The sequence below is a fragment of the Thamnophis sirtalis genome, unplaced genomic scaffold, assembly GCF_051295495.1.
Source record: "Thamnophis sirtalis isolate CommonGarterSnake01/CBP01778 unplaced genomic scaffold, rThaSir2_p1.2 scaffold_1, whole genome shotgun sequence".
Classification (NCBI taxonomy): Eukaryota; Metazoa; Chordata; class Lepidosauria; order Squamata; family Natricidae; genus Thamnophis; species Thamnophis sirtalis.
Genome location: NW_028261381.1, coordinates 96,794,255 through 96,807,226, shown reverse-complemented (window position 1 = coordinate 96,807,226; position 12,972 = coordinate 96,794,255). Strand labels below are relative to the sequence as shown.

At 35.6% G+C, this 12,972-nt stretch overlaps 1 protein-coding gene across 3 annotated transcripts in view; it reads left to right on the top strand.

The window, feature by feature from the left end:
* The window catches only part of LOC106540201 (uncharacterized), a 53,736-nt gene that overhangs the window by 14,992 nt on the left and 25,772 nt on the right, over positions 1 to 12,972 (top strand). For all 3 annotated transcript variants that reach the window (XM_087719495.1, XM_014055587.2, XM_087719488.1), the window contains exons 13-17: positions 879 to 970; positions 2,040 to 2,190; positions 10,019 to 10,128; positions 10,378 to 10,501; positions 11,359 to 11,489. In XM_087719495.1, coding sequence (XP_087575621.1) covers positions 879 to 970; positions 2,040 to 2,190; positions 10,019 to 10,128; positions 10,378 to 10,501; positions 11,359 to 11,489 — 608 coding nt within the window. The remainder of the gene's footprint in view (positions 1 to 878; positions 971 to 2,039; positions 2,191 to 10,018; positions 10,129 to 10,377; positions 10,502 to 11,358; positions 11,490 to 12,972) is intronic.

Below are 12,972 nucleotides of genomic sequence, written 5' to 3'. Positions count from 1 at the left end.
ATAATAAGTAAAATTTGTAGATATAATAGACATAGAAATGTTTATTGCACCAGCAAAAATAACCTTTTTCTGACTGCACATTTGATCCTGCCTTGAAGCTCAAAAAAGCATCTGAACTTTTGCACACTATACTTAGTGAGTAGCTTGACTGCAATGCAAAATAAATAAATAACATCGACATTATATAATTCATGCTATGACATCTGACAAATGTTACCTGAGGGAGAACAGCATTATATTACACATTCCAACTTTCTCCTTAGCATATAATTTAAAATCAGCATTAAACCTAATTAGAAAGAAAGCAATAGACTTTTTTTTAATACCCAGGGCAGTTAATCATTGATTGTGGGCTGATGTTTTCTCATTCTTCTATTAGTTATAGTTGGTCCTGATGTTCATTAGTTACAGGAAGGGATATATATTAATCTAGCAAAATAATCTCCATTTTCCTTTGCTATCTCCGAGTAGAGAGATATGGATGATATTTTATGTCATGCTTCCATGTTTCTGTACTTCTAGTTTGAAGTAAGACCAATGCATAAAGCCTTAGATTCAAAAAGTGTTGACCTTGAAAAACCCTATTTCAAGATGCACTGTGCTTACTGATAGTGTTCTGAAGCCGTACCAACTATTCTGGAAATAATTTGAGCTTGAAGCAGGGTTTTATAACACTTCCAGAATGGCTATAACAGTATCGACCCATTCTTAATGATGTTGGAATAGTTGTTTTTGACTCAAAAGGAGACTTTTTACCTGAACAAGTTTTGAATGTAAATGTTTTATATACCAAAACCTTGAACTTACATTTTCTTGTCTAATATTACAAAAAGCTGTGGATTATAGTATAGTTATGATGGAAACAATTTTCATTACAGAAGAACTTTTGGCTAAACTGGAAATTTATGAAGAACAGCAGCGAAAACTTCAGGCGGATCTTGAACAAGTTACAAAGAGGGCAGCTTCACAGGTCTGTCATGTTGGGAATATCTTTAATATAAGTATTAATTACTAGTTAATTAATATATTGAATGTCTTTATAAGTGGTTAAATAACAAGAAATAAATGGAAAGCACTTTAAATTTGCCATAATGATGGAAATATTTTGTGATAAATTGTGAATCACTATGCTGCCTGTAGACATAATATTCTATACCATTCTACTAATGTTTAAACTATGGTTCTCAAAAGTGGGCTAGAGTGGTTTCAAAAAACATGTCTAAAGAAAAAAATCTTTCTTGAACTTTTATCTGCTTTTCTTTTGATTTTTCCTCTGGCTGAACAAACTTATTTCTAAAATCTGCCAGTTCCCTAAAGAAAGGAGTTTTATAATAAAACAGCAAAGCTTTAACAATGAGAAACCAAACAAAGATACAAAAAGGAAATAAAAAGATCTCTCTATCCAAGGATGAGGAGGACAAATTTATAATGTTTCAAGATAAAATATTATCTTCGTCCTAAATTAGATACACTTTGGTTTGGTAGTGTATTGCTGTATGTGGAATATTATGCAACTTCCTAAGGATTTTGTTGAACTGCAAAAAAGCATATCCATAGAGTTATAGGGTCAGGATTAGTTCTCCTATAAGGGAAATTTACCATACTTTGGGGGTAATTTTATACTTTAGAGAATAGAAGTGAAGCACAAAAGCATTAACTTTAAAGCGGTTAACTTTACTCTGTATTTGTCCAATAAAATAATCAACCGAGACAATCTCTAAAAAAAATACATTTCTATAGAATATGAATAATAATGGCAGCTAGTTATTTCAATAATATATTATTGTGATGTCTCAAGCGGTATGTTTCCCAGTGCCACTTACTTGGGAACAAAGCTGGAAAGGTACTTCTTGCACTCAAGTTCTGCTTATATACTTAACATTGGCTTTGAATTGGTCAGTGTAAGAACAAAATACCTGTAAATTTTAATCTGGCATCAGTGTGCTGCTTCTTACAAGTTACTGTTTGCCAAATTATTCTGTTTATCAGTTTTATTGAACTGATTAACTATTCTCATGCCCTAACTTAATTTGGTTCAGGCTAGTGAATCAGGCAGTGCGGATGAATTACAGAATCCGCTTTTGGAATGGCAAGAAGCTGTATCTGAATCTGAGGATATGCACCCTGAAATCAGAGAGGAAAAAACTGCTATGGCTCTAAGAATGGCACAGATTGAGGAAGAGAGAGAAGGTGAGTTAATTTGCTTGAAATGTTACTACATCACTTGGATGGATTGTCAAATATGTCATTTGACAATGAGCTACCAAGCTCATTGACAGTTTTAGTCAATGTACTGTATATGTATAAAAATATATACATGCATATATGTTTGATTTACTGTGGCAATCTAGTGAAAATCATTTAATGAGACATTTAGCAGCATCTATCTATCTGCCTGTGCCTAGTTTACCTTGCAGTCTGATTTAAGGAGTTACAATTACCTGTAATTACTGCATATGCCGTAGAGCAGAGTACCGTATTTTCACGACTATAAGCCGCACTGAAAATCCTAAAATTTGATCCAAAACCGGCAGTGCGGCTTATAACCCGGTGCGCTTTATATGTGGAAAAAGATCTCCCAGCTGCTTTCGGGGCTTCCTGAAGCGCCAAGAACCTTCGCGCTCTCCTCCGCTCCTCGCGACTGCAATAGATATCCAGAAGCGGCTTTTGGGGCTAATGGGGATTGGATTTCCAGCTCGATAGCCCCTTCCGCTTCTGGACGTCTATTGCAGTTGTGGGGAGCCGAGGAGAGTGTGGAGAAGAGCGCGAAGGTTCTTGGCGCTCCAGGAAGCCCCGAAAGCAGCTGGGAGAGGCGCGCGGTTTGGTTTCTCCTCCCTGGACATCACAGCAGCAGCCCCAAGCGCACCGATCTCTGTGTTTTTCGCATCGGGGCATGCTCTTGCAGCACACCCCGATGCGAAAAACACTGAGATCGGTGAGTTTGGGGCTGCTACTGCGACATCCAGGGAGGAGAAACCAAACCGCACGCCTCTCCCAGCTGCTTTCGGGGCTTCCTGGAGCGCCAAGAACCTTTGCGCTCTCCTCCGCTCCTCGCGACTGCAACAGATGTCCAGAAGCGTCGGGAAACGTGCAGCTTATAACCCGGTGCGCTTTATATGTGGAAAAAGTTTGAAAAATTAACGTTAATTGATACTGCGGCTTATAATCCAGTGCGGCTTTTGGTCGTGAAAATACGGTACAGAGAACAAAACTATTTGGTTTACCTGCACCAATATACAATACACTATATTGCCAAAAGTATTTGCTCACCCATCCACATAGACTCAGTTGTGAGTGAATACTTTTGGCAATATAGTATATATATATATTCCTAAATAGTGCACAAATTGAAAAGGTTTAAGTACTAATAATTTTTGTAGTGACTTTTTGGAACAGCTGAGCCCATAAGTCCTTTGCATCTCACTTGTGCATTGTGCAGACAAAGTATAATAAACACTAAAATAACTATAGTTTTAATCGAATACTATGTTCTTGTGGTGCTAGGAACACAAAAAGAAATTTTCTTTAAAACTTCTTTTTAATGTGATTTGCAATTCGCATACATGGATTAAATATTAAAATTGTTTAAGATATCAATCATAGGTCCTCAGAATTTACAGAATTTAATTCTGTAGGACTTTTGCCTTGTTTGCATATTTTTATTAAAATTATTATCAAAAGTTTTATATTAGTTGAACAACATGGCATGTTACTTTGCTCTAGGTTAGTTTTTAAAATGTTAATTAATATTTAAAGACACTCCACAGTATTAATGTAAACAAAATGCTTATTACCCACATGTTGAACACTTTTTCTACGTCTTAACAGAGCTGTGGAATACTTTGGTTTTAATTTCCAAAAATGCTTCAGAATGCATAGTCATCACTCTTTTATACCAAATGTTATATATAAATATGACATTTGTCTGCATCTCTTTAAAGTCTGTGAAGGGCAATCATGAAACACCAGCTACTATAAAGAGCAACAGATAAATACAATGTTTGCTTGACTACCCGCTATAAACCTCTATAGAATCAAACCTGAAGTGTTGTACAGTCCCTAAATCCCATTAAATAAATAAATAAATCCCATACTTGTTTTCTTTCCCATTATTGAAATCTCTGCATTCTGCCAATAGTCGAAGGACATAGATAAAAATAAATCCTCAAATGGATACAATATTTCATAGGGTAGCAAATTACATGCCATATATTCAATGTGCTAGACAAAATGTGCTTGTATGCCAGATCTTTGGCCATAACAGTTTAAAGGCAGATGAAAGACAACATTTTAAATTTCTGTTTATATTGCATTAATATGATGAGTTATTTATCTTCCTATGTGTTTGGCTTGTAGTTAATTTTGCATTTTCTATTGGGTTAAGCATGACTTTTCTGTTTTGTTCCCCACCGTCATCCCAATGTGGTTAAACCCGATGAGTGCTTGGTGTCCCTTTCCCCTCCACTCCTAACCTCCACTGCGATTTGGTCAGCCACTGAGAACATAGTTTCCCATCAGTTTTGTGCATGCAGGATTCTGCAGCCACAACAGCCTATAACGTACTGTTGGTAGTTTTCCTCTGTGGTGTATTTTGCGGAAAATTTTCAATAGTGTGCTATACCAGCTGTTTGTGGTGCTATTTTTTTTAATTAGCATAAGTTACAAAAGCTGTTTCGTTAACATGCTTTCTTTCCCTTTGTAATACCTATGCTTCATTTATGTTAACATAACCATCTCATTTTTTTGTACTAATGGTTGGCTCCATATTTAACTGAGAAGCCATAATTTATAATAAATCATAGTTTAATATCAAAGAATGTCATTAAGCTCTTCTAAACCATATTCAAATTTTTAAACTATGTTGAATCTCCAATTTATTTTTGATTTTGTACTGTAGTCCTTAATATTTATCTTATCCAAAGTTTGTAACAGCATGGCACCATTAGATGTGAATTATGATGTTCAGCTTTTTATCTATAACTCATTTAAATACATTTTCCCTCTGAAAATTGGAAAGATGAAAATATTCATAAATTGGAAAAGTACATTGTTTCTAAGTTCTACAATTTAGGTAGTAATCCCACTCAATTTCTCTATAGCTCTTCTATTCTAATTATTAGATATTACATGAAGTGTTTGTTGGTACAGAATCACTGAAGTAAGCAAATGCTATGTTGTTATAGGATTGGATCCAAAGTTGCGTATGGTAAGAGTATTTGTAAACTGGATGATTATATAAACAGATGTAAGATTATTTTAGCTAATTCTCCATCTTGCTATATACATTCTGAAACCTTTGTTTATATTATTGGAAAACCTCCCAGGAGAATCTATGTGATTCAGTCTACTCCGCCAGATGGAACCAGAGTAGTATATATCAGTGGATACAGCCATAGCATTATGCATTAGCATACATATTAGCATGATATTAATGCACAGTTGACTGACATATCAGTGATCATAAGAGTTCAGTTAAAATACTTCAGTCTCTTTGAAATTATATGTGTTGCTGCCTACTCCATAACCTTCGGTAGTATTAAAAAATCAAGATAGTGGCCACAATTATGTGATTTAAGCACTTGTTTACATACATTGGGATATATAAAAAAATAAAACTTTCATCATGTTGTTATGCCCTGGGAGAGGAAGGGCTACAGCAATAAAGAGAGAAAATATTACTATATGAATTGACTTACCTTTAAATTTCTGTGGCTACAAAACTGAGTATTACCTATTACATTCTAAAAAAAATATTATTTTTCCTATTTTTTGTTTTGTTTTATTGGTGTGCCTGATTTTATCGTAGAATTATAGAATGGTAGGGTCTTGATCCAAGCCAAGGGCAAGAATCCTTATACTATCCCAGAAAAATGGCTGTCCAGTCTCCCTTGCAAACCTCCAGCAATGAAAGACCTGCATAAGCTGCTTTATTGCCTCACAATTTTCATGGTTGGGAAATTCCTCCTTATTTTGGATCTCTCTCTCTGGCATTTCCTGGAGATCTCTAAGATTACAATCAGTGATTCCGGGATCACATCTGCCACTCTTATTTAAGCATCCTAAGATATAACCCATGCAGTTCCACAGACTTGAATTAATTCAAAGCAGCTAGGTATTTTCTTACCCAACTCCTTACTTATTTTGATCCACTCTCCCAACCCAGGTATCTTCTTTTTCAGTTCATTCTGAACTTTAGGCTTCCTGAACTATCGGAGAGCTCTTTATGCAACCATTCTAATTTCTTCAACTTACACTTCCATTTCCTCAATAGTGTCATTCCCTTCCTCCCATAATTTTTGTCCAGATGCTTTCAGTATGATTTGGTATCATGAATTTCCATGGACATAATCATTTTTATGAGCCCTTTTCTAGGATTTGTTTGGAACAAATTATATTGTTTAAGTACTATACATAGCATAGATCCCCAAGCTCTTGTGTATTCTATTTGTAGAAATAGAAAAATATCAGGTTCATTTCCTCACCTGGAATTTTTTAGGATAGGTGCCTGCTGTTGCTTCCATCAACAGAATAGGGAAGGTATAGTTCCCTTTCTTTCCTACAGCCACTGGTCCACTTTTAAAATATTTTCTAGAGAACAAGTGACTTTTCTTCAGTAGATTAGAAAAGTCTTTGGGATTGCAGAAGTGAGGAGGGATAAGAAAGGGCTGCCATGCATAGCACTTCCTCTTTTGTAGTGTTGGATTTTTATCCATAAAATAATATGTGAAGAAATGCAGAATCTTTTATTACATTATAAAAGAATCACTGACTCTCAAATTTCCAGACTTCGTGATATTTATGAAGTCTATAAACTTGAATTTTTGTCTCTGTTACATATTTTTATTATTTAAAATGATAGCAGTTGTTCATTTTTAGAAAAATTGAGTCATACTTTGAGCAAAGTATGGAGCCAACTTTATCTTAATTCTTGCTGATCTTTGTCTGCTTTATATTAAAATTTCAAATGTTTGTTCTTTGCTAATCACACAAAACAGATGGGAATGTGCTTAAAGAATTACTTTTTGACAAGGAATGCAATTGTTTAAGTTACTGTATTTAGAAATTATTGTGTGTTCTTGACAAATTATTATTTTAACACTCAATGTTATGGCTTAATGCCAGTTTGCAGTGTATGATACAGTCTTGTGACTTCCTCATATTACTTGAAACAAGAGCTCTTTTTGGTAGTAAAAAACTAAGCACAACTTGTTTAGTTTTGTGAAATGTGATTACACATTTGTCACATACATCACAGGTCTGCAAAAAAAAATTTTCAAGAGCTATTTTGGTTATTCCACGTAATACAAAGATTACATTGAATGCAATCTTTATGTTTTTTGGTGCGCTGAATCAAAAAATGACCTCCATTTTGTCATAGGATATCACGTTTCCTGACAATTTAGGTAACTATGTTAAATAAGGCAATATGAGTATGTGAGTAGCATCTGGAATGTCTCTCTGAAGCATTCAACAGTAGTCTGCCACCATTGTAATGCTACATTTTCCCTGGTATCTCCTTTCCATCTCTTTAATGTCTTGGTGGAATCGTTCACCTTGTTCCTCACTCACAGCTCCCAAATTTTCAGGAAAGTAGTCAAGGTGGGACTGGAGGAAATGCATTTTCAAACTCATCAGACAACCTAAAGCTCGAAATGCTTTCAGCATTCTTCCAACGATCTTTTTGTAGTGAGGATCTTTGTTATTACCTAAACATTTCTGTACGACTTCTTTAAATGAAATCCACCCTTCTTTTTGAGGATCCGTCATGGTATTGACAAATTCTTGATCAACTATAAGCCTTCTAATGTCTGGTCTGACGAACACACCATTCTTCAATTTTGCCTCCGATGGGCATGGAAACTTGGTGATCAAGTATTTGAAGCATTCTCCATTTCTTGGAAGTGATTTTACGAATTGCTTCATCCATCCCAATTTTATGTGGAGAGGTGGTAGAAGAACTTTATGGGAAGGTACCAAAGTTTCTCAGAGGACATTTTTTTCACCAACTGTTAGCACCTTCGGCTGCCAACTCTTCTTGGTCCAGTGATTTTGTCGGTCTCAACTGACCCATAGACACAGAAAACAAGGGTATTTGGTATACCCAGCTTGTTGCCCGAGCAGCATGCACAAGACCTTCAAGTCCCCACACACTTGCCAACCATGGTGTTCATATTTAAGTTTACGAAGAACCAATTCCAAATTCCCGTAGGTTTCCTTCAAGTGTACGGAATGACCTACAGGTATGGAAACATAAAAATCGTTGTGGAATAAAACTGCTTTGAGACTTCTTTTTGAAGAATCTATAAAAAGACGCCATTGCTCTGAATCATATTGGATTTTAAATTGACCCATTAGACCTTCGACATCGATGCAATAAACCAACTTGTCTTCCTGGGCGAATTAAGAAACGAACTCCTTTTCACAATGTCTGAACCATAAAAATGACATTCCTGGCAACAATAAATTCCTGCTTTTCAGCCTTGATCCAAGTAACTCAGTGGCATCTTTGGGAAGAGTCAAGTTTCTTACCAAATCATTCCTCTCTTCCTGAGAAAACAATTTTGGTCTTGTATCATCTTCAAAGTCAGAACTTGATTCATCATCTGGTTCAGGTATGACTTCACCTTCATCGGAGCTAGGTATCTCTTCCAAGATAGCAGGGGGCTTGGGTACTGGTACATCTGCTCTATGGGGGATGGGCCGAATTGCTGAGTGAAGATTGGGGTATGAAATAGAATGTTTCCATTTGGAATTAAACTCTTTCACATCGCATGAACAAAAGTAACAGTCATCACTATGGTTCTTTTGCTCTCGCCATACCATAGGAATCCCATAATGGAAAGATTTTTTCTTACCCTTGAACCAGTTTCGGAGGTCCTCAACACACCGTTTGCACACTTTATGAGACACCCAAACTTTATCTTGATCTCCAATTTTTAGACCAAAGTATGCAAAGTATACTTTTTTCACAAAGTCTGTAATATTCTGCTGTTGCTTCAACACTGTATATTCATCACAGATGAAACAGAAACTGCCTGGCAAATTAATACACTTTCACGGAGCCATAACATAACGGTTGAAGAATGACGAGCTAAGATGAATTGCGATGAAAAAGTGTGAACAGCCTAGAACCAAGAACCTGATGATGATTTGTGCACAAGTGTGGCATGCAGGAGAGAGCAGCTCTGTGTCTGTACACGAGATGTCACAGTGCTGGCATTGCCCCCTGCACTGACCCGAGATGCTGCTATCTGCCCTGTGTCTCCCTCCCACTGGATTCTTCAGGAAAGATTAATCCCTTCTACCATTAGAAGCACAGACTTAAAACTTGCTTAATTTATGTATATTTTGCTGACCATCAGATTTACAGTGCTATATTTTTTTTACATAACTCGGACAAACACCTTAAGATTTTTTTGGCATTTCATATGCATTTATATGAATTAATTAATAGTAATTTGGACTTTAAATTTGGTTTAAAACCCATAGTATAAAAAAAAATACCAAAAATTAAAAAAAAATGATAAATTTGAAGACAATTTTGCATGATGTGGCAAATCATGATGTCTAGGAGTTTTTTCAATATTTTATTTGTTTTCAGCACACCAAAATACATGGAAATTAGATGAAAATAACCAAACAGCTTTTTAGTCGCAGACCTGTCTGTATGGCAGACTTAATTTAAATTTAACTTGAATATGAAAGTAGCTGCTCTTTTTGCCAGTATTCATATACATTTTTTTTTAAATCTAAAAATGATGCCCATGAGATCAATACCCTCTGTGGCTTCTTTGGAAATAATGAAAAGCCGAATATGTATTGGTGTTCTGTAGTGGGGGAAATCACAAGGAGAATGAAGTTCTAGAGTGCATCTGTAACTTCATAAATCTCTCTGTGTCAGTAATCCCTTTGAATGTAGATAGTTTGCTTTTTTTTTTTGGTCTGATAATGTGATTGCTTTCCTGTGGCACAAAACTGATTGAGGATGACTGGTTCTTTCCTGGCTGCTCTGATCCAGCCATAGTCTCAGGGCAACAGGAGCTGGAGGAGGAATTGGCCACAGGCCAGGGGATTGGCAGGATGCCATTGGAGAGAAAGAAGACTACTCAGTCCAGCAGGAAACTCCAGGTAAGTTGACAATATATTGATATCTTAATGGGTACTACATTTTTTTAGTGGATGCACTCTGGGGGTATATGTGTTGCATTAACATGTGCAGTGAGACACTGAAGGAAATTAATTTAATTTCAGTGCTTTTGAAATGCATGATTGCCATATTAATTTATGGAAGATTTCATTTGAAGTGGGTATTATATAGTAAGATGTGGGGTTTTATGCATGTTAATTTTAGTGTGTGTATATTTTTCTTGCATTTAGGAAGATTACGGCTTTGATGGAAAACAATGCTACGAAGACTTGAACATCACTTTGGATAGCACTGATTCAACTGAAGGAGAGAATATGGGAGGTTGGTGGCCAGAGTACACTTCTCCTAGTACAGGTGTGGCAAACACTAGACAGTTTATTAAAGCATGCACGATGTCTGTCCGTCTTTTTCTTTTTCAAATTCAACCAACAAACCATATTATGTTGTGTTTGTATCTATGTTGAATTTTTTTTTGGTTTGCCTTTTTGTTTCATTTTGAAGCATGTGCGTGCTGGATGAACTGTCTAGTTTTGGTTCAGAACTAGAGTTCAGTGGTTGGTTGAAACATGGATACACCTTTGTGAGTAAAGATTATTGTCATTCATGGTAAGAAGGATTTATTTTTTAAAAAAAATCTAGTTGTATAGTGCCTTCACAAGTTACTGTTTTCAGTTCCAGTGATAGATGTCCCATTTTAGATAGAAAAGGCTGCAGTTGCATGCAGATACATTATTTTATAAACTGTGATTTAAGTTATTGAAATGAAGCATCTTATTTGTTTTGTCTGGCTCCCCTAAAGTTCAGTTAATTGCTAACACATTTCACCTAATAAATTTTCCTTTATAGTGCTAAAACTACAAATTCTGAAGAGAATGTCTTTTACTCTTCAAATGTTTTTTAAAACTGTTTTATAATGTAATAGACATAACAATAAGTAAAACTTAAAATAGTTCTTATTAGCAAACTTTGTGTGAAATATTGAACAATAAAATTGAGAGTGCAGCACTTCATCAGTTACATTAATTCATTGAAGCTTTTCTAATTTAAGAAGGCTTCAGAGATTAATCATGAAAAAGACCTTTAAAATGATTTTAATATAAGTACTTACAGAAAGGCATTATTCTCCCATTAAATATGCATGATAGTTTAATTGAATAGTTTGTGTATTTGGGCAACAACAATAATAAGGAAATATTGTTTGAATTACAAAGGTTTACGGACTGTGGTGGAAGAGTTAGAATTGGAAAGAAATAATTTGCAAGAACAGATTCTCTTTTTGGAGGAAAGATGTGGAAACCTGGAAGACAAATTGCAGCTCCAAGGTAGAATGGAAGCCCTGCAGGTATGTGTTAGAATTCAGGTGCCACATTCTACCATAGTTTCACTGCTTTTAATCAGTTTTCCCTAACCTGAATTCTGTGCTAAAAATGAACTGGACTGAAATAAATTTGCTTGCTTGAACACGATGCAAAAAGGTAAGATGGAGACAGGATAATAATTTAATTCCATTCCCTGCAAGCTTTTTCTTAGGTAAGTAATACATATCCTCATTACCATAAATGTGTATATGAGCTACAAGCAGATAAAATATTTGTGGCTGACCTTTTTTAATAGGCTTTGTTCAGGTAGGCCTTGGATTATGATCACTTGTTCAATGATCATTTCAAAGTTATAACAGCGCTGACTGAGGGGGACTGGTAATGTAAGTCCCCCTGGTCATGTAAGTTGCAGCTATTGTAGTGTCCCCTGGTGATGTAATCACCATTTATGACAGTCAGTGGGAAAGCCGACAAAGGCCCACAAGTCACTCCTGCTCTCACTTTTTCATTGCAGCACCCACCCATTCACACACCATATCTGCCCACAGCTCCTGCTTGTGATACTTTCCCATCACAGTTCTCACTCCCAGTTTTACCTGCTGGCCTGCTTGCCTGCTACTCCTTCATCTTCCCATATCACAGTAATATGAAGTCCACACTTAATGATCCACACAGTCCTAGAGATACAATGACAAAGGGACTATTGGGAGTGCCATCACTAAGCAGAGGAGTCACATAATGTACTTTACCATTGCATCACTTAGCGACAGAAAATTGGTTCTAATTGCAGATCTAACCCAAGGGCTATCTATCAGATAGACATGCATACCATTTAATATGCATTGATTTGGGTTGGGTGAAAATGAGCAAGTCTTGAGTAATGGAGTCATTTCCAAATACTCTCTTTAGCAAAAACATATTCTACTTTCAGTGAGAGCCTGTTTTCCCCAACAGTACTTCAGTTCTAGAATTCATAACTGTACATACTTCCATCTTTTTGGCACAGGGTAGACTTTCCTTATTCACTTGGCATCTGAGAGAAAAAACAACTTCCTTTGTTTATTGTTTTATTTTAATTGTCATATTCTGTTTTTATTATGTAATATTGATGTATTAATATTATCTATTACTAAATAGCTTTACTTATATTTTGCTTCAGGTATGCTGAGGTGTACTACCTCAGACTCCTCTGAATAAAGACTAGTGAAATATTTTAAATGGCATCAAATACAAACTTCAGTATAGACAAGGAAATAGTCACACGATATATAAGGATGGACGTAGATTTATTTGCAATAAAAACAACAGCATTCCATCTGAAAAAAAGAATATGCAAACTCAAACTTGTTTTTAGATCTTCAATTGCAAATTAGAAATAATTAGTTATATTAGATTTTCTATCTTTTATTCTTTGTTCTTCATTGGCTAATTTTTATAAGTGCACAGATTTCATGTCATTCAAATAAAGTCGTCCTAGACACTGGTTGGGCTGTAATGTTATATAAT